Source organism: Cottoperca gobio, chromosome 8 (assembly GCF_900634415.1).
Source record: "Cottoperca gobio chromosome 8, fCotGob3.1, whole genome shotgun sequence".
Taxonomy (NCBI): domain Eukaryota; kingdom Metazoa; phylum Chordata; class Actinopteri; order Perciformes; family Bovichtidae; genus Cottoperca; species Cottoperca gobio.
The window spans coordinates 10,401,577-10,426,232 of record NC_041362.1 but is presented as its reverse complement, the minus strand read 5'-3'; the positions used below and the strand labels follow the sequence as shown (position 1 = coordinate 10,426,232).

Below are 24,656 nucleotides of genomic sequence, written 5' to 3'. Positions count from 1 at the left end.
AGGAGTGAACTATAAGGTTCAACACATTCATGAACAAGGTAAAAGCTTCTGTCAGATACTCAGAGGGAGAGACCCACACTGCCCTCCACTGCTTCAAACAGGAAGAGCATGATAAGATGTCAGAAGTTGACTTGAAATATTACAATATTACCAGCATATTGTCCTTCATGCTTCTTAACTTCTGTGATATTCTTTTGTTTTAAGGATTGTTTTTTGTGTGACATAATACCTTTTAAAAGAAATCTCATTTGAGATAGAAAGAACAATACTAATATTTGTATTCATGTTTCTGTTATAAATCTGTTTTTCGTCTCTTTTCTCTCCTTCTTGCTCTTCTCTTCACCCAGTGATGAAGTTGAAGATCTAAAGCGTATCTTTCTCCGTTCAGAAGAAGCTAGTTTATTTGTTATTATTGGTTCATTAATTTTTTATAATCATCTGGTCTTGAAAATATGAGAAAACGGTCCCAAAACCCCAAATATAAGCAGTTTAATGTCTTAGAGGACTGTGGACACCCGCAAATATTCACATTTGAAAATCTGGAAAAAGTAGATTTGTGGCAGTTGATGAATTTATCGATTAATCGACTGTCGTTGTAGCTCTAATCCAATAAACACAAAGTCTTGATTTGTCTTTGATTCTATTACAACATTATTTTTATTCTGCTTGTGAGTTTTGTCATAACTCATCATGCTTAATCCCTTTAAAGCATTTCGCCTTACAAATCCCATCCAGCAAACACAGACTAAATGAGCCGCAGTGACTCCAAATGACATTTCCTTTCTAATGTTTTCTTTGTTTTCAGCCCTGGAATATTTACCCTTTGGTAACGAAAATACATTGCCACCGTTGTAATGAAGAATCTCAGCAAATGTGTCCTTGTGTGAAAGTTCCCACTGACTCCCTGAAACATTCAGAGTGCTGCCTTTTCGTCTCCTTGTTCACTGTGTCTGATTATATTTAAATATGCAAAGCGGGGAGGTTGGAGCTGATAAACACGCTTTAAGAGGATTTAGTGTGATCCTGTTTTTGCTCTCCGTCTGTTATAGTTGTGTTGTGTGTTCACTGTCAGAAACCTAAGGGTTGATTATCTCCGTTATGCAGTTGTTCTCTTTCTTACTTTCTTTTTTTCCTCCTGGTTGATATTTAAATCATGCTGTGTGACTCTCCTGTAGCTGACATGTTGCTAAGTGGGGCAATTGTAGAGTCGGCCTATTGGCCACTTACAGTAGATGTTGTCTCCATGGTGAAAGTAGCACGCTAACGCCATCCTGTCCCACCTACTCCTGTTGCTATGTAACAGCACTCCCTCCATTTGTCAGTTATCACACTGCAAAATGTCACGTCTCCCTCATATTATCTGCTCACCTATTGCCTGACCATGTGAGAGAGAGAGAACGCGCTACAGAGAAGGAGTTGCATTACCACTTGTCTTGTTTCACAACTGAATGTGTGAGACAAGACTTTTCGTTTTTTGAGTAGTATTTTGCAATTTTTCTTGATTTTATGTTTACATGCGCTCTAACACCCACTAGTGCTATAATCCAGTTGGTGCTGTTTCACAAGTGAATTTTGACAGTATGTTTTACTTCCCAGCACCTGTTATGCATATGTGGTGTCTGATTTGATGAGCCATTAGCTGAGTCACTGAGGACAGAAACACTGACATCTATCTTTCTATCTCGTGAGGGCTTTCTGGCCGATTGTTTGTTTTGTCCGGCCTGGCTCTCTGCCCTTTCTCTCTTCCCTCAGGCAATTGTACTGTCCTCTCACTCCCTAGACTTGCCATCCTCGAACCCTCCAGCAGATGTCCTCAGGCCCTCTTGCCTGACATCCCCTCCCACCTGAACACCTGTTCCCACTTCCCTAATCAGCTCTGGCTGGCCTTCTCCGCCAACCTCCTCACCTGCATCTCGTTCCCTCGTCTGCCTCTTCACATAGACATATACCACTTCCTTTGTTCCTTCGTCAGATAATCTCAAATTGCAATGTTTTCCTTTGCGCGTTACCCATCTGCCTGTTACCCATCTGCCTGTTACCCATCTGCCTGTTACCCATCTGCCTGTTACCCATCTGCCTGTTACCCATCTGCCTGTTACCCATCTGCCTGTTACCCATCTGCCTGTTACCTCCCTGTAGCCCCGCTGCCTCCTCAACTGTCTGCATTTAATTATTATTGCAATCCATGTTGCCATATTCTCCACTCAGTGACTATCTATCAATATATCTATCTATGCCTATAGATCTATCTGTGGTACGATACCAAAACTCTACTTTTTTCAATGCCTAATTTAGAAAATAGGTTTTTTTCCTACAAAACATTTTCATTTAACAAAAAAAGTAACCAAACGTTTTAAATGTAGTCCAAACACAAGCAGTTAAACTAAAATCTTTATCTAAATAAAAAGGTAAATTAGGATTAAAGATGCACGATATTGTTTTGATATAGATTTTTGGACTCATTTTGGTACCAATAAATGCACATAATTTATAAGTCATCAAGTCTCTCCTGTAGTGGAATCAACATATGTTTTGCTCTCTTTAAGGCTCACTTTGAAAGCCTTATATCTGCCGATACAGATGACATCATCGTGCATCTCTAATTATGATTTAAAATAATCGTTATATGTTTAAAGACTAAGAAAATAGGACTACAAATCTGGCTAGTACATGCCAAATCTTCCATGCAACAGACACATTTTGATCTGTAAGTTACATTATATTTCTCAGACATCCTCTGTTTTCATTTTTTGCAATTTGCAAAGACTCAAAATGTGCTTGAAATTATTAAGCCACACGTATGTAGTACAGAGGGGTTTTTTGTCTTGGACTGAAGCTCATATTTTCTGCATACACATACATCTTCTCTTACTGTCTCCCTTCAATGTTTTAGTGGGTGAAGCCAGGAACCTGATTCCTATGGATCCAAATGGTTTATCAGACCCCTATGTTAAACTCAAGCTCATCCCCGACCCAAAGAACGAGACCAAACAGAAGACCAGGACCATCCGTTCTTCGCTCAACCCCTGCTGGAACGAGTCCTTCAGCTTGTGAGTCCACTGTTGTGTTTGTTTATTTATGACAAAGAATGATCATTTTACAGTATACAATAGAATAAAAGAGTACAAAATGAATGTAGATCTTAAGGAGATCACATGTTGATACTTTTCCCCCTGTGTGTGTGTATATATGTGTTTATTCAGTAAGCTGAAAGCATCAGATAAGGACCGCCGTCTGTCCATTGAGGTGTGGGATTGGGACCGAACCACCCGGAACGACTTCATGGGCTCCATGTCGTTTGGCGTGTCCGAGCTCATCAAAGCTCCCAACTGTGGATGGTCAGTCGCCTTCTTTAGTCCCTTTGACTTGAGAGCACCTGTCAGCGTTATTTCCTCGTCATTCTCTCTTTGTCTGCCTGTCTTGTCTCATCTCATACTGTAAAACACATACTCGCTCCATGGCCATGTTAGCATACCTGCCGCCACTTAGCCTAAACCAAGCCTGATAAACCGTTGCTTCATGCACAAAGCTCCCAGAAATACCTGTGCGTAAAATATGTAGCTCTGAAACTATGTGACACTGTGTGTGTTTGTCATTAGACAAGTGGCCAGAGGATGTGTACATTAGAGAGTCTAGTTGGCACTGCTGACAGAGAGAAGTCCTGCAAACACTCAAAGCAGGAGAAGCAGCTTCTGATGATTGAAGTGGTGCCGGAGATGTAAAGTTTCATCGGTGTGCGGGGGCACAGAGGAAGACTTGCATGGATAATGGGTTTAAAGGAAAGCAGATCAAATATAGATGAACTTTTCTCCCTCATTTTGTTCTCTCTCTCTCAGGTACAAGTTGCTGAACCAGGAGGAGGGAGAGTATTACAACGTTCCCATCCCCGAGATCGACGACGTCAACCTGGAGCTCCGGCAGAAGTTTGAGGTGAGGTCGACTGAACTCCTGAGGTTTTAATAAAACTGTTTAAGTCGGGTTTTCTTTGAAGCACATGCACAAATGTACATCGTACACACTCACTTTTCCTCTCCTGTAACCATGGTAACTCTTCCCCCTGCGTGTCAGCGAGCGAGATCACTTTCTTCCTGCATTAATAAAGTGTTTCTCTGGATTTCTATGAAAATCCCCACATGTGTATGCAGTACAAGGAAGCAAGTTATTGATAGCCTTATGTAAGAAGTGCAGCGGCAGTTAATACTTTATAATGCTCACCCCTGTCAGTGGAAACAGTAAAGGGAAGACTACTTTGTTTACAGTGAGACATGGCTTACTTTAAGAAGTAATAAGTAAAGACAGTTTTACGCAGAAGTGTTGCTGTATCTCCTTGCCCTCATTGGACTCTGAAGTAAAGCCGAGGATTTCTATTAGCCAAGATTAAAACAAAAAACATTGTTCTCTAATACAGACATTTCAATTAAACCTGACAAACACCAGTAAACTCTATCTACTGCCTTTAGTTCAAGCTTTCTTCGTGCTCTTTTTTGTGTTAATTTGAGCAGTTTTGAGTAAATGTTTCCTTAATTATATTCTCACTCAATCATGCTTCTTGGACACGCATCACTCCTTTTGCATGTTTTATCCAATTTACTTATAACGCATTATACATACGGTACATTACAAGACTCTATAGTGAACATCACAGTTGCTTTTATTACTGTAGTGCATATTGATTTCATAATTGTGTACTCTGATGATAAAAATGTGAAACAACATTGTGACTTTGACTAAAATAAAAGTAAATCCGATGTTTAATGTCATACATTTTCTTCCAACTGAGTTTTTGAGACTTTTTGTTACTGTATGGACATCACAACTTATAGCTCCCTGAAAGAAAGACCCATTAAGAACTCAAAAACAATGAGCAGCAGTATTGTGTATATGATTTATAGAACACTAACTTGGTCCTTTTACCTAAATCTAATGAAATATTAAATGTCGCTCTCTAGTGGCCATTCTGTTTACTGCAGTCAGGTTTATGTTACAGTAACACATCACAACATCTGTAATTTAAATAAAACTCATAACATAACATATTACTAACATGCAGATAGAACATGGCTGATATATTAAACATTGCAAAGCAAACAAGTGCAAAGACGTGTGCAGTCGTCTGAGCGAGGGCAGCTCCGTGTGAGCGTACAGGTGTTTTAATATAAAGTCTAAATGTCATCTTCTTCACAGAAGCCCTCGAGACACTGAGTCATGTTGTTTTTAATTTTCCGTTCCTCTCCATAATGTGCAACGCTGACCTTGACTTTCCTCCGAGGCTATAGCGTCTTCAAACAACTGCTGTTGCCCTGGAAACTGGGGCGAGATGAAGAGATGCAACCAGATGTGACAGAAAAGGATGTTTTCTAGTCATGCCTTTGATCGTTTCATCGTTCATAGATTAGTGATTTTAACAGATCAAGATAATGACTCATCAAGTCCACATTTATATTCTGTCAATACCCAGCACATGCTTACACCAGCTAACCTTTGGCCACACTAATAAGTGAGTTTCTTCTTTCTTCTAGGCCTGCCAGTTAAATATCCACTATCTCAAGGTAGCTCTTCTGCCTGCTCCGCCTCTATTTCTGCATCACGCTCACTTTACTTACCGTATTAGGATTGTTTGTGGATTTCTGCTGGGCTTCCACAAATCAATCTGATTTACTAACAAAGGCTCTCAACAGCATATAGTTGAACCAGCCCAATTTGCTTGCTGTGATACACACATTTCTCTAACTCCCCTCACACCCTTATACACCAACGTTCTCCTCATTTCTTTCTCATGATTAATAACAAATATACAATTAAAGGGACGACATATACTTTTCATATAAAGGAACAATTCAGTCATACATTTTGAGGATTTTGCAGCATCTGTTGCAAAAGGTCAGCGTCAGTAAAGTTTGGCATTTGCAGCATTAGCATTTGGCTTTACAGGAAAACAGCTGGTGTTCCTCCAGCACACGAAAAGAACGACAACAGCCGAGGTTTCAATATTAATATGAATATACAATTTGAGTTTAAGTGCTGCATATGCCTGTCCTACACACCAACACCACACAGCATTGTTGTTAGTAAATTTGTGGACCTCTCCGGCCTCTGTTGGTGTCACCATCTTTACCACTATCAATGTACAATCATTGGCCAAGAGAGCTTCACACCCGCTCCTCATTGGCTGACAGTGTGGTCCACAGTCCGCCCTCTACTAGTCCGCCTTTGGTGTAGGACTATAGAAGGCTGTTCGGACATGAAGCATGGATGGGCACTCGTGCACTGTAACTGTATGAATGAATACACACACAGGCAGGTTCTTGCTGTTCTTGGTGTGCATGCCAAATCTCTCCACACGGTGGCAGTGTTATATTTATTATAAGACTGTTGTGTGGTGGCATTGTATGTGTTTGAACACAACTGTGTGTGGTCACTCTGACATAAATATTCCAATGTTTGTTTGTGTTGAAACAGGGTGATGTGTTTTTTTGATGTGAGATGTGAGATGTGTACGGTTAATGTAAATGTTCCATGTTTTCAAAATGATCACTAGATGGTAAGAGTGTAACAACTATTGCAAGCTGCAGTAATCAAATTAAGCACAGGATCCCCACATTATTCAAATGTTTCAAAACTTTACCAATGGAACATTTTCACTATTTTGCAAGAAACAAAAGGAAAAATTAGGAAAGGGACAGAAAAAACAATAACAGAGTAACAATTAATGTTTTAGTTTCTAATGTTTCAGAGTCCCTTTAGATTTATCTTTGGACTCTATTTATATCATAGAGCATAGATATCACACATGATGATGAAAGCCATAACAAACTATTGTTTATAAGACACAATTAACTATTTCATATTTGCATCTCCATTACCGTAAGATGTTAGACGATATGTAGATCGGTTATGTAAACCTGTAAGTCACCTGACCTCAGAGTCATGCTGTCTCCTATGAGACCTAAGTACACCTGGGAGCCAGGTGTACTTAATCAAAATGAGAACCACTGTCCCTCATCGTATTTTCTCTGTAACTACACCTGACACCTGGTTAATGTTTACATTATTCTTACCTAACCTAACCAGTAGATTTAGAGCCCGAGTCGAACACGTGATAATTATTTTGAGTATATTGCCACGTTGAGTTAAGAGTAGAGAAAATGGTTCGCGTGGCAACAGCCTCTCTGTGCCCCACAGTCGCCTGTTTTCTCTCTCTGACAGAAACAGACAACTGCTGCAGGCATGACGGGAGCTGGCAGGGTCGTACTTGCCCTTTTTGTTCAAAGATGCTTGGCAGGCCAGTCATTAAAACAATAGTGAACCTTGCAACACTGTGTATTCATCGTGTATTAACATCTAATGTGATGACCAGCATGACACAATACTGTAAAAATATCTTGAATGGGATTGAAAATGTAACAGATTACATAACTTCAATATTAGGATACAGCACTTTATACTACATTTTACATTGTTATTTCTAAATAATGATGCAATAAATAAATGATATCATCTTGAATTTATGTCACTGACATTTTCAACCCAATCAGAGAGATATTTTTATTACATTTTAAAATGTTTTTGTGGTTGTTACATTATCAGTTGTTAATGTGTTTTCTGTTTTTAATATATGTGGATTATACCTTTGATTATAACACTTCCTACTGAGAAAAGTTAAGCAACCATTGATTAAGCCCCGCCTCATGTGTCTGCTCTCTGTGAAAGCCAGATGTGAATATCTGACTCCAGACCAGCTTTATTTGTTAAAGCTAAACTATCAAACTATGTAGATAAAATCTCATATAAATATTGCATATACATTTGACTTTAATGCCATTGTCACTGTTGTACACCACAGAAAGCCAAGCTGGGCCACGGTAAGAAAGTGATCACGCCGTCAGACCACCGGAGGTTCAGCCTGCCTTCAAGTAACATGGACCGGATGCGACTGGGTGACTATAACTTCCTGGCCCTGCTTGGGAAGGGCAGCTTTGGCAAGGTGAGAGCCTCCGCAGATGTAAGATAAAAGCAAATGCATCATTGTAATGCTTTGAATATGACATCCCGATAGTCTGCATTTGTTTGGTGTTTCAAAATCCATTATCTCTTCTGTTACAATGTGACCTTTGGTGTCTTCATGAACGGCAGGTGATGCTGGCGGAGATGAAGTCGACGGAGGAGCTGTACGCCATCAAGATCCTGAAGAAAGACGTCGTGATCCAGGATGATGACGTTGAATGTACGATGGTGGAGAAGAGGGTGTTGGCCCAGAGAGACAAGCCGCCCTTCCTCACGCAGCTCCACTCCTGCTTCCAGACTGTGGTGTGTGAAAACTTCAGCCAAAGTCGTGATTATTTGTAATGCATGTGCAGAAAAGTCTTACTGTACTTTATTTAAAGGGTGCCATTGTTATTTCAACAGCTGTCTATTCAATCCCTGGCATGTTAAACTGGTGTGTACCATGACATCTGTATTTGCTTCTCCTAATTACATTTATTCACACTCTTTTGCCGCCGCCCCTGCAGAGAAAATGTATACTGAGCAGAGACTACCCTTGAATACAAAGTCTCCAGTGCGACTCTGTGCGTAGACAGGGTGACGCAAGGAGTCTTTAATAAAAACTACATTTACTGATCGAAGCTTCCTGACTTATAATACAGGTATATGAGCCTCTATCCTGAAGGAGCAGATCATGTCTGGCATTTTATTATCTCTGGAGGGCGACCAGGTGTTAAGATACATTTTTATATATATATATATATATATATATATATATATATATCAAAAAATGCATATGTGTGTGTATATATATATATATATATATATATATATATATATATATATATATATATATATATATATATATATACACACACACATGCATAATCCTCTGTAATGCGCTGCTGGTTTTAATGTGCACACACTGTGCTTTCCTTTGTGTAGCATCCATTTAGAGCTGCTCTTTAGGCAATAACATCCTTTTTTATATATATCTAGGATCGACTGTACTTTGTGATGGAGTACATCAACGGGGGAGACCTTATGTATCATATCCAACGTATGGGCAAATTCAAGGAGCCACAGGCAGTGTAAGGACTCCACTCTCTATCCACAGACACCTGCTTTAAAAATATATCCACGCCAAGGCAGATCAAATACTTTACACACACCTTGAGTTAGTGCTATTGCTAATGAAGAAGCAGGACTGTACTTCACTGAAACCTAAGTCCTACAATTCTGATATTTTTTTGTATAAAAACTGCTATTTATATATCTTTTACAATATTTCTTTGTATTTGATAGTAACAGTAGAGAAATGGGTAATGCCATGCAACAAAATAACACAGTTCATAGGCAGTGCATGAACACCCCAACATTTATTTAATATGTATTCTTTAGGGGAAGGGTTTCTTTTGTATTGCTTTCTTATAGTTAGTAAAAAATGTATTTTGTGAAGTATGTCATTTTGAATTTTGCAGGTTTTATGCTGCAGAGATTGCTGTGGGTTTGTTTTTCTTGCACCGAAAGGGAATCATCTACAGGTGGGTGAGTCAGAAAGAAACCAGTTTTATGCAATGACGCACCACATTCACCTCCAATCTATTCATTGCTGCATGGAAAACAAAACACATACAGGCTTTTTTAGACAGATAGATGAGGTGAGTATGAGCAGAGACTTGCTGTTTTTCTTTTTTAAAGAGATATATCAAGGCGTTGAAAGCAGCAGTGGGTGACTCATTGAAGAGTCAAATCTATAGGAAATGATTTCAAGGCAGTGTAAGGGGAGAAAAAACATGTTAGACAAGCTGAAGATATGGGAATTGAAGTAACGCATGATAAAGTGCTTTAGATATCGACATGGACAGAGAGACTGACGGGCAGAGTGAAGCACATAAAGGACAAGACGATCAGGAGATGACAGACAAGAAGGAAACAAAGAGAAATTAAGAAAGGTTAGGAAAAGTAAGCAGGTCCAGAGAGAAAGACTGAGAGTGAGTGAAAGGAAGAGTTACGTGTAGATTTAACCCTGCTGTGTGTGAACTGCACAGCTTGGATATCCTTAGGAGGGAGGCGAGTAATGAACCCATACTAATCACCCGGATGCAAAAAAACTAGAAAGGACAGAAAGAAATGCTTGACAGAGACTAGGTCATCCTGTTCCTCTTCAGGACTCGCATCTATGTAAATTTGCATCCTGACACTGCCACAAGTGGTGAACGAGGAGGGGAAGAACATGAAGAATTCAGATATGAAACACAAGCACAGACACAGACTGAATTATAAGAGCAAAAAATGATTTCAGGCCAAGAAATTATTGTTTGTTTTCTCGGCGTATGATGTGTGCTGCAGAGTGACAAATAAACCGCTCAGAGAGGTGGCCGTGGTGCAGAGCGACACTATTCTGTGCTACTCGCTGGACAGCTGACAGCAACACACAACAAGAATCAGAAGTGGTCATGAAACCAGACAGAAAAATGCTCACAACCTGTCTCTGCTGCAGGGATCTGAAGCTCGACAACGTGATGCTGGACTCCGAGGGCCACATCAAAATTGCTGACTTTGGCATGTGTAAGGAGAACATGTATGAAAGCATGACCACACGCACCTTCTGCGGCACCCCGGACTACATCGCACCAGAGGTGAGAATGAGATGTCTGTGATAGAGACACTGGGCCCGGATTACAGTACTGTTGGCACTGCCTTCTTTTACACACGGTGACGTCACGCTCCAAATGATCCACCGTTGACCTTATCGATTGTTTATCACTCTGAAATATTGCTATTTATGGGTTTGTTCCTCTGCCTTCAGTGTTTGCACCTCCAACAATATTGCGGACTTGGTCGCCCCCAAATTCGTGTGTCAAAGAATCTTATTTTTTAGTCTTTTGTTTGCTAAACCCCCTCCCCCAAACAGATATTGTCCAATCATAGTTTAACAGCCATTACAAAGCAGGTGTGTAGTGATGAAGCACTTGATATAGCTCACTGTATCTTAATATTGGCCTGTACGGTAGGCTAGTAGTCTATTCTCAAGTGAATTCTCAATAATATGAGAGTATGACAACAACTAAGAAAGTAGTAAAGAGTAGAGTAAAGAGCAGAGATGATTCATTTAGTGTAACAAGATGTTTGTTGTGTGTCTATGTTTATATGTGTGTATCCCTTCCCATTGTCTGCACTGACTCATGAGGGAGCACATTGTCTCACAGGTGGAATGTGAGGGAAGCCCTTACTCATGGTTTCTCACAGAAAACTTTATCTAAATGGGTCTTTTTCCAGACAACTCAACAATATTGTTGTACACATGATATTGTAGACTTTATAAGGACTTCATGAGCCAGCTGAACAGCTCTTAATAATAGCTCTTTAAGGCTTTATAGCACAACATCTGTGCTGTTCTGACCTGGAAAGTAATTTTCCGGGCAACAGAATGCAAACCGTCAGCAGTATTTTTGGATTTAGGGACCTGGAGAGTGACATGAACACTTGCATATCAAGTGTGGGTAAATTGTAACTCTGTTAACTGGATTAATTGTTGCGTTTCCGTCTCTGTTAAAGGCGAGTGCAGCTGTGATTTAGTTCTTTGCCTATGCGTCTCCATGGTTATTATTGTGTGTGAGTGTGTGAGTGTGTATTCTGCGTGTGGGAGGGAGCTGTAGGATGGCAAATTGGATGGTAGGAGAAAAAGCGGCTTTGTTATGGCAGCTCAAAATAGCTGACTGTATTTAATGGTGGTCGATTTTGTTAGAGTTTAGATGAGAGAAATGCTACTGTTCACAGTTTCTCTGGAGATCTTTAGCTCTCTGTGGTTGTATGTAGCACTTGGTAGCAGAAATAAAGACATATTTTATTATGAGCCTGTTCATAACCACACTTGCCTGTATACAGTCATGGGGTAGTGTGTCCTTGTATTTGATTATTCCAAGTTTTTAATCTTTTCACTTTTTTGTCTCTGTCAGATTATAGCATACCAGCCTTATGCAAAATCAGTGGACTGGTGGGCTTATGGAGTTCTTCTGTATGAGATGCTGGCAGGACAGGTAATATGTTTTTTTTACTGCACCAGCACGGGTCTAAAAGGTTCATCCTTCAATGAGGACTAAAGTTTAGTGATGTAAATTGTATTAAGGTGTCCTGTAACAATTTCAATAACTGATTTAAGTCATTTATCAAGCAGAAACACAACATTCACTAGTTCCAGCTTCCCAAATGACGAATTGCATTGCATGCATTTCTCTGTTTTGTGTCACTGTAAATCAAATATCTTTAGTTTTGTATTCTTTTGTCAGAGAAAATAAAACTATTTGAAGACGCCATCTTGAGCTCTGAGAAACTCTGATGGACATTTTTCACTCTTTTCTGACATTTACAAATGAATGTTAAATCGGTTCATTGTCAAGAGATTAATCAGTATTGAAAACAATTGCTAGTTGCAGCTTTAATAACGACACGTGTGACACCCACAGCCGCTCATACGGCTCAGCTCACCTTCATATGCTGATTTTGTCGCCTCAGTATCCTGTCAGGTTTCACAGAACAACCCTCAAGCTGTGACACTGTTCGTCTTTCTCTTCAGCCTCCGTTTGATGGAGAGGATGAAGACGAGCTCTTCCAGTCCATCATGGAGCACAACGTGTCCTACCCCAAGTCCATGTCTAAAGAAGCCGTGTCCATCTGCAAGGGAGTGAGTACAGATTTTTAAATTCCAGGCAGCAACTGGGAAAAGGACAAGCTGGTGTAGAATTTAATTGGTGTGAAGTTATTGTTCCCTAATATAACAGAAAGTAGGGACTGTTTTGAAAAGCTTTGACATGCACAATGTAGATGTCAGCTAGTGAAAAGCATTGCCATTATATGTTATGTTGTTGTTCTTTGAAGCGATTTAAGCTGAAAACATGAAGGTTGCGTAACAGAAATGTGGCAGTTCCTTGCATTAAGACGTTTGCTGTTTGACAGCTGACTTTCATACATTGATACAGTTGATTCTTATACACACACCAGGAAACAACACGCACATCCATACATTTGTGCAGTTGCTCTTCTTTTCACAGCAGTAAATCATTCTACAAGTTGTTCCCTCTGTATAGTCGAGTCACTAATGTCCATGGCTTTTGAAAATGGTAGTTTTGTAGCTGGCACCTATTTCCCCTCATACCTGGGCATCACTTTTGTGACATCGTCACAGTGAAGCGGCGTTATGGTAGTCTAGATTCTTTACCAATAAGGAAATTAGTTTTTAGAGATAATTTACACTCCAGAGAAGATTCAATTAAGATTCAGCCACAGTCTGATCAAGTTTTTCATTTATTACGATACGACTGTAGCTGCATGCCGCCATGAGACGTATCATTCATCATCTCAGAGCCGGTGACAAAGAGATAATACTGATCCTTATTGTTTGCTTCACATCTCTTTTGCAAAAGATAATTCATGGTCAAAATTAAAAGCGGCTTCTGAATCAGAAATCCAGCTATGAAATGACAGTGTAATTTCCTGCCACTATTTTAAAGCTGGAAGAGTAAAAACAGCATGAGTGTCAGTCTGGCTCTGCATAATGTCGCTGACGTGATAATATAAAATAACGCAGGAGAGGGTGGATTGCTGATATACAAGCCAGCTTCAGAGATACACACTTTCTCTTCACTACATTTACCTTTTCTTTTCTAAAAGCAGCTAACTGTCTCCGTCTTCTCATCCCCTTCTCTTCTGTTTGTTACCAGCTGATGACCAAGCACCCTTCAAAGCGTCTCGGCTGTGGATCAGAGGGGGAGAGGGACATCAAGGAGCAGGCCTTCTTCAGACGCATCGACTGGGATCGCCTGGCCAACAGAGAGATCCAGCCGCCATTTAAACCCAAAGTGGTGAGTGTGAGAGTCAGTCATCCTCTATCATGGTATATGGGATATCACATTAATTTGTAATATTGTATATTTTCCTAAAAATCAGTTGAGAAACTAATCATAGATCAAATATCCATACAGGAATGTCTGTTCTTGACCAGCAAATTAAACTGATGCAAAAATCACATACAAATCTAATATTGCCATAAAGCATCCAGCTAATTGATTTGCAACATTTCCTTTAAAAAAAAAAAAGAAATAGCTGAAGAGAAATTATAATTTTATCCAAATGTTGCTTAATTCTTCAAGAATAGGTTAAAATATGTTAAAGTCTGATACAATACAATACTCACATGCCCATATGTACATTGAATATTTTTGGTTGCTGTAATTGTTACGTTTTCTATACTGACTCTCTCAATGTAAGAGATGGGGGACAAAATCCGCCAGTTTCTGTATAAAAAAACCAACAACTTTTAAAGTTCAGCTAAAGCGAGGCTTCAGCAGTCTGAGGCAGACAAGTATCTTTCAATGTTTCACTTTTTTAGTACAAAAGTTCCTCAGACAACAAGTTCCTAGTTCTTGTCAGTGCAGAAACACGAACACAAAGTGTTGTAACAAGTGGGCAGATACTGAACAAAAACAGGAATAATTACAACAAACACCAAAAACTATTTCATTGTACGTACGAGCATGTGAAGCAAGTTAAGCAAAGTTGTCATTTTAACAAAAGAAAAGACAAATCATCAATTTATGCACAAAAGGAAGGCAACAAAATTATTGGACAACAAGATTGTTTTGATGAAAAGAGCCCCTGTTGCTATTCATGTTAATTCATAGCATGTCTTTGTTGCTTTCCACTGGGTATGGCATTCCTTTCATGAATCAAATCTGCCCACACAAACTGTAAGGTCCTTTCATCTGTTGCCATTTTAGTTTTTTTTATTCATTGACCTTTGATAACAAGAATAAGAGGAGTAAGCGGGTCTCAAACATGACACAATAGAACCTCAGTCAAGAGGTAAACATGGCATATCAATTCAAAGTAAAGCAGGTAGATATTTCCAGATGACAGAAATTAATCGGAAAATTACCATAAAACATCAAGTAAACATTCCTGTGATGCTAAAAACAGCAGATCACCAGGAGAGGGGGAAAAAACTATCTGTGTCACTCTTGACTGCATCACTGTACGGACTGTGAATGGAAATACTTCCTCAGAATGTCTTTAAGTGTGTGTGAATGAGTGGGTGAATATTGTATGTCTGCGTTCCCATTCAGGTTCATCCTGTGTGATGGTTTAATGCACCCAGCAGAGCTTGAGGCTGGATCCCAGCTGCACTCACGCCCCCGCCTGCACCTAAACCTCCTCCTGTCACCACAAAACACTCTTTTTTTAACCGCCGCATCCTCCATCCCCTCGCTGCCCACAGCGCCCGAAACAACACACGCGCTATCACCCTGGATTAAAAATAGCTCTTTCCTTTACTATCACACAAGGGTCACAATAAATGCATGGTTACTCAGCGGAAGTATCTGTCTCCACTCACAGAGGGGGGGGAGGAAAATATTGCTAAAAGTGGATCCATCCATTCAGGAGTCTTTGTGTGGTGCATCACAGTTGTGAGCTCATACACTATGCCAATAATTGGCCTGATGGGACTAGCAAACAAAAGATCCATGTAAGGCTTTATGGCTTCTGCGATATTACCATGGATGTTCTATAATACATCCATGGGTATGGCAGAGCAGCTGAAAATGCCTGACATTCTTGCTGATGCATCCATTGAGAAAATGTGTCGCGCACAGGAGGCACTGAAATCCACCGTAAACTACAGATTTGTTTTTGTTTTGAAGGATTTAGTCTCGCTCTCTTGTAAAAGTGTCATGACTGAGCTGATAATGTGCATGACTAACGGAAATATGCATATATATTCAGCTGGAGACACATGACAGCCTCGAGCAGAGCTGCATACTGATGACCTCCACTGTGCTTGCTTAGGGTTAGCTCCTAATCTAATTACGACTTCTGCCTAGCTACACATCACGTTTTCAACATTTTCCCTCTGGGAACATTGAGAAGCTTTCTATTAAAGGCCCTGTCACACATATCCGAATGACAGAAACGTATGCCGGCGCATACGAAATTTCGGCAATGGGTTGATATAAATGAAGGGTATGTTGTGATCGTTTGAAGGACGCAGACATTACGCCGAACACGTCAGACATACACAGTTCTGTATGGCAGAAACATGTCGGCGTATATGAAAATTAGCTAAAAATGTGTCAGAGTCCAAATACGTCCAACTTTTCCACAGCGGTGTTGTAGCTGACGTATACATAACGAATACTTAACCAATTATTATACGTATGCCAAACATTGATAGCGTATCACTTACTTATTTAAAACGTATCAGAGCGTCTGGCCAACGGAGCTGGAAAAGTGCCATCTGGTTCACGTCATGCTGATGCTGGAGAACGGCTAACATGCTGAACGCTAGCTGTACTGTAGAAACACGTTTAATAAGTTACTCCGTCGTCAGGCATAATGTTAACATATGGTAGGTATAGGGTATCCACTCGTTATCAATAAACTGGCTGTAGGATTCACCGTCAGCCGACGTAGCCTATATCTAACGTTCCTCTAACGTAGTCACGTACTGTATTCACGTAGGTATTTACGTAGGTAAATATTCACCTACGTATTCCGTATTCACGTATGTCTAACGTCACGTAACGCCTGCATATCTTATGAAGCACACGTCGGGTACGTGCGGTAAATTTGAACATGTTCAAAACATCAGCGTTCAACAACGCACCCCAGCGTAACACAGTGAGCTCTTAACGAATACTACTCATACCTTACCTTATATCTACGTACACCAATGTGTTGCCGATATTTTGTATACGCCATATTTTTGTATATCTTATGCATTCGTTGAGCATCCGTCTGATACATTTTGTATTAGGAAGTGAAGCGCTATCAATAGGTTGGACATGCGTATCTGTATATGTTCACTTTTCCGATCCGATGAAAAGTTGGACGTATTTGGAATTTTTGTATGCGCCGGCGTACGTTTCTATCATACGGATATGTGTGACAGGGCCTTAAAGACTCATGAGCCCACAATACACTTGTTTCATTTTTGCAGCTTGGAGATCAAAACAACGATCGATCCTTTCCACATCTGACATTCTTTTCATCTCTTTCAGTGCGGCAAAGGAGCAGAAAACTTCGACAAGTTCTTCACACGTACACAGCCCGTGCTGACCCCTCCCGACCAGCTGGTCATCGCCAACATTGACCAGAGCGAGTTTGCGGGCTTCTCCTACATGAACCCTAAGTTCATCCATCCATCCCTGCACAGCGTGGTATGAGGAGAGAGCAGAAGAAAAAAACACAAAAGCATGAACTGTCGCTGACTACAGGATCCTTCCAAACTCCAACAAACAATCCCGCCGTCAAGACTCACATCATCCTCTAAAGTGTTCTGTCTGGTAGTTAGTATATCTGTGTACAGAAGTGACTTAGGAGCGGGGAACAAAGTGTTTAAGAGAAAGTACATAGCACTGATATTTTTGCATAATTTCCCCAAACATCTCATTTAATATATTCTTTATTCTGAATCTGTATCTGTGTTTATCCAAACCTGCCGCCTTTTTTTCTTGTGTATGAATGTGTCTATCAGTTACTTTGTGATGCAAAGTGATGTTTCCTTTCTCATGTTCCCCATCTTACTACGCAACTAGCTGCAATGCACGACAAGAACGGAACATGTTTTTCTGCTCTGTCCCGGCTTTATCTACTTCTGAACCGCTACACGTGTATTTTATATTTATATACAAAAAGAAAAAGAGGTAGTAGCCTATACTGTTACATGAGTGCCAAAGGAGAAGTGGGAAAGAAATCCTTTATATTGCAGTTATTAAAGTCCTTGTGATGTTTTTTTCCCCTCTGGCCTTCCCGACACACTAAAACCCCTGATCAGGGGATGTTTCTATGTGTTGTTTTGTACGACGTGGAGCTATATCTAACTCAAAGTAGATAAACAGGAACACACTCTGCTTATGCTTACAGTTGCAAGCTGTCTAGGCCTTTTCAATGCAGTGGAGTTCAGTAGGGTCAGAAAACTGTGGATCAAAGAGACAATGTTTTAAAGTATAAAGATGTTATTTCCATATGCACAAAGCAGATCTCTGTTTGCATGCTTATTTTTCTGACTCTGTATGAGCAGTAGACGCTAGGATGCAGTAGGCTACACGTCTGGTATCATTGTAAAGTTTAGTATTACAATATAAACTATGTTAATATATAATTGTTGTATGTTTTGAAGAGTCTTATTCTGAAGGAAATGTTTTGAATCGTTTAAAGGAAAAAAGGTTTCTGTTCCTGTTTTATGTTCCGCCTAACTCAACTTTTACGTCCAGAGAGAACCCTCTATCTATTGTATGTCAACCTTTCTTTTTTTCTTTTTTTGTAAATATGTTTTAAAGAGATGTTTCAAAAAGAGAAGTTACTTACAGATTTTATACTACGAACTGAATGTGCTTTTACTACCGTAGTCAGTTTGAACATTTCTATGTTTAGAGTACCCCTAAGAAGAGTATTTAACGTTTGGCTGAATCTTTGGTAGCTTTGGTATCAGCAAACCTTGTTATATGTATTTCCACTATTTATCCATTGTTTTCTACTACTCAGTGTCATGGCGAATATGCAGCACCTACTGTGCGTCAAACAGTTGAATGCCCTCTTGCCTTGGTCGTCTCAGAGCCGACTCCTTCTGTAACAAATTCCAAACAAAGTAACGCTACGAGGATTTCGGAGCCCTCTGTGGCTGAAACATGTCTTTATTTTTCTTGTGTATATTGTGTGCATGCGTGAGGTGAGGCCTGATTTAAGCATGAGAAAGACCCCTGCATGATACAGAGATCATGAAGCATGGAGTTCCCCCACCTTGTTGCACAGAATGAGACAAACCAACGAGCATCGTGCGCTTTTCTGCTCAGCGTCTCCTCCCACCCGTCGTCATGTAGTCCGACATGCTCTGCAAGAAAAGCTGAATCATAAACAAGACTAATATGTGTAAAATGCTTCTGTTGGCTTTTTGTTTCCAGTCAGTTGTGTCCATTTTATTGGTTGAGGCTACTACTAGAGGCACACAATGCTACAACAGTGATGTTTCATCAAACTGCCAAATTCACTCGTAACCCCTGAATTTGTTACTTAACATGTAGACTAATGTTGCAGCTGTCAAGTCTGGACCAAAATTAGATTTTTAAGGTTAAGAGAAAACTGAATGTTTACATGTCTCACATTGAGAATCTTTATTGGAGAGGAAGAGGAAAGAAAACAAAACTTTGGACCCATGACAGAGATAATAACATGTCAGGCCAGTCAGGGTATGTACCACTACAGTTAGAGCCACAGGGATGTTTGTATGTGTTTATTTTCACTGCCCCTGCTTTTGTTAACCTGATTCTTCTTGTTCCTCTGTTTAATTGTGGTATGATGGATACTGTGTATAAATAAAGTATGACAAATATTAGTCTGCCCTAATCATTTCTTGCTCTCAATTTAACAAGCACCTCTCGGGCTCCTGAGTCACTAACTCAAGGTCCATTAACTTGTTTAGAAAATGAGAATAACACCAATAAACAGTTAAAATTGTATTTTTGAATAAAGGGTATAAATCTATAGATATCTTGTTCAACAAAGTAAAAAAAAAAGACAGTTTTTATGCCAACAGACACTTTTTTTTATCTTGGTTTATGTTTAATTAACAGGCAGGAACTTAACATACCAAACAGTACATTATACTGTCTGCAGTCGTGAGTGCGTCAAGAGTAAACTTGCTATGGGAGTACAAAGAGACTACACAGCCGAGTACTAAAGGCAGGCATATACTTTACTAAAATCATATATAAAATGTGCTAAATATTAAATGAAACGCTTTGTTTTGTGGAGCTGCTACCCACAAACACCATGTTAAACAGATAAATATTGTAATATTGTATTTGCTGACATTAAGTTATGTAAACTGTCTGGAGGTAATAGAGGAATATAAATGGACATTGAGACAAGACCAATATTTTGTTTAAAGATCATAATCTTACAAATGATTGACTTCTTGTTCAAAACACACAAAATACAAATATGTCCACTCAATTATTACTAACTTATTTGACTTCACAAAGGCTTATACCAAAGCACAAATTGGCATTGAGAAACTTCAATTGTTTGGCACAACTCTTAAGATGTTAATATAAATGATGCTGTGTCAGGTCACAACATTTTTACACACGGTGTCAAAAAAAACAAGTGAGTATTGAGTGTCTGTCAACTCAATCTAATCACGAAAATGTAATGTCATTAAAGTCCCAAGTCATAAAATCTATACATGTCTACATACATCAACATAAACATGACAATCACGTTAACAAAAAGTTGCTTATTTACACATCCAGAAGAAACATTATCCTTCAATAGCCACTTTTGTTTAGCTCCTTTAGTAAAATATCTGGGTCTTAGCTGCTAATGTTTAACTATTACACCAACTAGTCACTAACTTTGTCTGCTTTTTACGGTTTTAGACATATTTTCCCGCTGAGAACAAAATGATACCATGTCAGCGGTGAGTCATCAAAACAGTTGTGGCTTGACAATTATACATTTACCTGAAACTCAGTAAAAAGCTGCAGCGACCCCTAACCTTTCACATTGTCCTTTTATACATTGTAGCCATAAAAAGATTGATAAAACAAAAACAAAAACATTTGTCTTTGTCAAGATATCTCGTTATATGCCAAATATAGGTCAAGGTTGGAAATCAGTTTGCAAACACTTTGTTTACATTTTCAAAGAATGGAATATCGCTCTATATTCATACGACAATTTGTCATAAAATATTGAAGGTAAACCCAAAGATCACATTTTATTCTTTCAGAAAGCGCGATGAAAGAATAGCATAATGAGAGATTGTATTGAGTTACAGCAGCTAGCGAAACAGAGGTGTGATGTCAGGATTTCGGCTCTCTCTAGTTTCACTCTTCATTTTTATTGAATCTGAAAGCTGAACAACAACTTGAACAATAGGGTCTATAATAATAATAATAAACTCTACATGCCAGTTCTAGTAAAAGACTATTAGTACTACTACTTACTCAGATGACAGAAATAAAGCACAATAAAACAGCATGGACACGTTAGTCAGAAGAGCTGCTGGATATATAACCCACCTGACAAAATGTTGAAAACGTATTTTCATTGATAAGATTGTGTTCTGTTTTAAACAGCAACTGTTTGGTCGGACCGGGATGCTTCATCAAACCTGGCTACTAGGTTTTCCCAACAGTGTTTCCCAAAGTCCACCATGACGTCCTCAAAAGTCTTTTTTTTTGTCCACAACCCAAATATATTCTGTTTACGGTCATAGAGAAGAAAATATTCACATTTAAGAAGCTGGAATCAGAGAATGTTTTTCTTAAAAGATTACTCAAATCGATTAACAAAATAGTTGCCGATTAATTTGATAGTTGACAACTAATCGATTTAGCTTTGCGGCTCTACTTCAAAGCTTGCATCCTGATCGATGAGCGAGTCTTCAGTATCGTCCCTGTGCTCGATGGACGTCTTGGCACTGTGCCCCACCTCCTCTTTTACAGACTCTTCTTCATGTTTCCCCCCCCCCAACATGAGATGAGTCACTCTTTGCTTTTGAAGGGTTGGGGAGTGTGATCACTTATGGATTTATTTTTGTTGCCTGAACCTTTAGGGCGGCCCCTTTTCCGTGGGGATCCAACTTCGGGGTTGTGTGGTGAGGATGAAGAGGCAGGTGAAGTCTTGCGAGGCCGACCGCGGCTTCTGTGAGCGGCTGGTGGAGGCCCCTCTGGAGGATCAACGTGTGGCGGCAGAGGGTACTTTCGTGGCCTTCCCCTTTTGGCAGGTTGTTTTCTTGGTCGTCCACGCTTCCCTCTTGCGAGTAGGGTTATATTAGGCCGGCCCACCTTACCGGGCACCTTTTTGTTAAAAGTGCTTTTAGGTCGACCTCTTGCCCTCTTAGCTGGCTGGGAGCCATCTGTGACCAGTTCTTGTTCATCTCCGCTCACCTGTACAATGCTTTTTCTTGGCCTTCCTCTCTTTCGATGAGGCTTCTCTGAGACGGCCTTTGATGAATCCTGTGTCGTCTCCCCCGGTGTTACCACCTTCCTGGGTCGACCTCTCTTCCTTATCAGTGAGTTTGGGCTTCCATCAGCATCGTCCTCATCCTCACTGCTCAACTCCAGCCAGGGTTTCTCATTCTCTTCACTTGCTAAACTTTCTGACTTGCGCTTCGTGGATCCCTTTGGACGACCCCTTCTCGCTTGTGGTGTATCAGGGGTGCTAATGCTGAGAGACTTTCTTGGCCTGCCTCTCTTCTTTGGAGAATGGTCTGTCGTAAGGCTGTCTTCATTACTGGCCTGTTTCTTGGACCCTGGAGTTTGCACAGAAGAATCAGCATGGTCGTGTCCTGATACTTGCTGCTCTGTGTGTTTTGTGAGTTTTGGACGCCCTCTTCCCCTCGGGGGCTGTGTGGACCCATCGCTGGAAATGCCTGAAACCAGCTTCATCAGGTTTACGTCGTCTCGAACACAAATCTTTAACTTCTTTGACCCTTGTGGCCTCCCCCTTCCTCTTTTAGTTGGACTGTTGTCGGACATGCCAACACTGGAATCTCCCTCATTGGTCGACACATCTCCTTGTTCTGTCTCATCCGTTCTGATTTCCTCTTCCATACTGTTGCTGTCAGCTTGTACTACCTCTGTTAGGTTTGCACCTGTAAATTGAACATTAAAAAGCACAATTAGGGTTAAACACGATATATATATATTTATTTTCATGTCCAATACCGAATATTAGTAATCAAGGAGACTGAAAACCGTTATTTGGAACTGATATACATTTGCAGTAAAAATTACAATCTTAATCTTACAAAATGTTGAGCATTTGTTTAATTAAATGCTCCAAAAGACAACTTTTTAACATTATCTATTGTATAAAAATTAAAAATGTGTCTTCCCATGCTGACACCTTCTGCCTTCCTTACTTGTTGAGTGTAGTACTCCCATACCGCACTTTTAGACCTGCAGTGCATCCAGAGAGAGAGAGAGAGAGAGAGAGAGAGAGAGAGAGAGAGAGAGAGAGAGAGAGAGAGAGAGAGAGAGAGACAGAGAGAGAGAGAGAGAGAGAGAGAGAGAGAGAGATGAGAGAGAGAGAGAGAGAGAGACATAGAGACAGAGAGAGACATAGAGACAGAGAGAGAGAGAGACGAGAGAGAGAGAGAGAGAGAGAGAGAGAGAGAGAGAGAGACATAGAGACAGAGAGAGAGAGAGAGAGAGAGAGAGAGAGAGAGAGAGAGAGAGAGAGAGAGAGAGAGAGAGAGAGTTAACATTTAAATAAGATAAAGGAGTACAAGTACCATCTGAAAGTAGGACAAGGAAATGCTGCCAGCTGGTGCTTAAAGGAATAATTTACCTACAAATGTTCCATTTGTGTATCAATTACTCACCCCGTGTTACCTTGAATTCTTGTATAAAACTTCTTGCATGCCTCCACGGTAAACGAAGGATCAAAAAACAGAGAAAAGTCTTGATGAGTTGAAGTAAATGGAGGCAGCGTTAAACATGCAGAGAACTACAGAGATGCAAAACAACTGCAAAAAGACACAAAAAAGATAGCACAATAAGACTCACAACCACTATGAAAAGGGAGAAAACAACCACAGACAAAACGACCAAAAAACATTAACAAAGAGACACAAAACCACAGAGAGATGAGTAACGGTTTCAATGAGACAGAAAATGACAACAAAAAGAGGCTAAACAACTATAACGTCTGTAGGTCTTACTTCTATGTGGAACAGGTGCTGGGGCCTTTTGCATGTCTGTGCCCAGGCGCCCATTGTCTCATAATGCATGGAAGTGATAATAATTGTGTGTCCTTAGGCTGCATATTTACAGATTTAAACAATTAACCGCTATGACTATGGACCCGATTATTTTCCAGGTCATCGTCAGCTTCAAAATCGATGGAAAGAGTAGCTATAGTAGCGTGAAGCAGATACAATACTGTAATAAAAAGATTACATACGTCGCGTTAAAGAAATCGTGTGTGAGAGCTTAGATATTTTTTTCATTAGACAGCTCGTAAAGAGTAAAGAGTTTACTGTTGATGTGATGTCTGTTTATTTTGCGACCACCACTTCCGGCCGTCCGTGTCGTCTAGGGAGCTCTGAAGGAAACTGCCGCCGCGAGTTTCAGTTCCGCCTCAGCATCGCTGCTGACACCAGGCTGCTACTATGATTTATCACATATAGGTGTAGCCCACATACATAGAGTATTTATACTTACATTTGCTTCTTAAATCATTTCACACTGCTCTCTGGAGACCCAAAATACCCCAAATTTTATTCAATAGGCGTTAAAGTTACAATTCATGTGGTGTATACAGTAGTTTTAAGTAGATACTCACAGTGTCTCTATACTATGCATGTATGTGTACACTTCTTCTGCTTCCCCTGTGTATGATCATAGATTGTACATAAAGTTAAGACTATCAATAAAGTTGCTCTTATCTTATCTACAGACATAATAAGAAGACGAGACCACTCTAAGACTTTAAAAGATAGTCAACCAAATGTGCTTCCTTTTTTTACTTTTCATCTGTGAAAAAAGTTCCATGATGCAGGCAAGTGTGTAGTTTCAGCAATTTAGAATGTGAAATTTCATATTTTACATGTGGAAACAGGAATTTCAACATGGGTTTCTTGAAATGGTCTTTGGCCCAGTATGTCA

At 39.9% G+C, this 24,656-nt stretch overlaps 2 protein-coding genes across 11 annotated transcripts in view; one reads left to right on the top strand and one right to left on the bottom strand.

Annotated features, from left to right (window-relative positions):
* prkcab (protein kinase C, alpha, b) overlaps positions 1–19,372 on the top strand; it is an 88,115-nt gene extending 68,743 nt beyond the window's left edge. For 2 of the 3 annotated variants that reach the window (XM_029436815.1, XM_029436817.1), the window contains 13 exons: positions 2,894–3,050; positions 3,204–3,338; positions 3,837–3,930; positions 5,520–5,549; positions 7,844–7,984; positions 8,134–8,307; positions 8,983–9,074; positions 9,465–9,527; positions 10,487–10,625; positions 11,946–12,026; positions 12,563–12,670; positions 13,707–13,847; positions 17,040–19,372. In XM_029436815.1, the coding sequence (XP_029292675.1) occupies positions 2,894–3,050; positions 3,204–3,338; positions 3,837–3,930; positions 5,520–5,549; positions 7,844–7,984; positions 8,134–8,307; positions 8,983–9,074; positions 9,465–9,527; positions 10,487–10,625; positions 11,946–12,026; positions 12,563–12,670; positions 13,707–13,847; positions 17,040–17,204 (1,520 nt within the window). In that variant the 3' untranslated portion in view covers positions 17,205–19,372. The remainder of the gene's footprint in view (positions 1–2,893; positions 3,051–3,203; positions 3,339–3,836; positions 3,931–5,519; positions 5,550–7,843; positions 7,985–8,133; positions 8,308–8,982; positions 9,075–9,464; positions 9,528–10,486; positions 10,626–11,945; positions 12,027–12,562; positions 12,671–13,706; positions 13,848–17,039) is intronic. The other variant, XM_029436816.1, reaches the window with a different exon arrangement.
* Positions 19,373–19,715: 343 nt separating this feature from the next.
* LOC115011647 (chromosomal protein D1-like) lies at positions 19,716–24,129 on the bottom strand. 8 transcript variants are annotated; one of them, XM_029436820.1, is made up of 4 exons: positions 24,029–24,129; positions 23,372–23,515; positions 22,883–22,946; positions 19,716–22,639 (listed from the first exon to the last, which is right to left on the bottom strand). In XM_029436820.1, the coding sequence occupies exons 3-4, from the start codon at positions 22,929–22,931 to the stop codon at positions 21,528–21,530; spliced, it is 1,161 nt and encodes a 386-aa protein (XP_029292680.1). In that variant the 5' UTR covers positions 22,932–22,946; positions 23,372–23,515; positions 24,029–24,129; the 3' UTR covers positions 19,716–21,527. The 8 variants fall into 8 exon arrangements, with proteins under 8 accessions (XP_029292680.1, XP_029292681.1, XP_029292684.1 ...); XM_029436821.1 differs by having other exon boundaries at positions 23,372–23,412; positions 24,029–24,126; XM_029436824.1 differs by having other exon boundaries at positions 22,910–22,946; positions 23,372–23,412; positions 24,029–24,118.
* Positions 24,130–24,656: the final 527 nt, after the last annotated feature.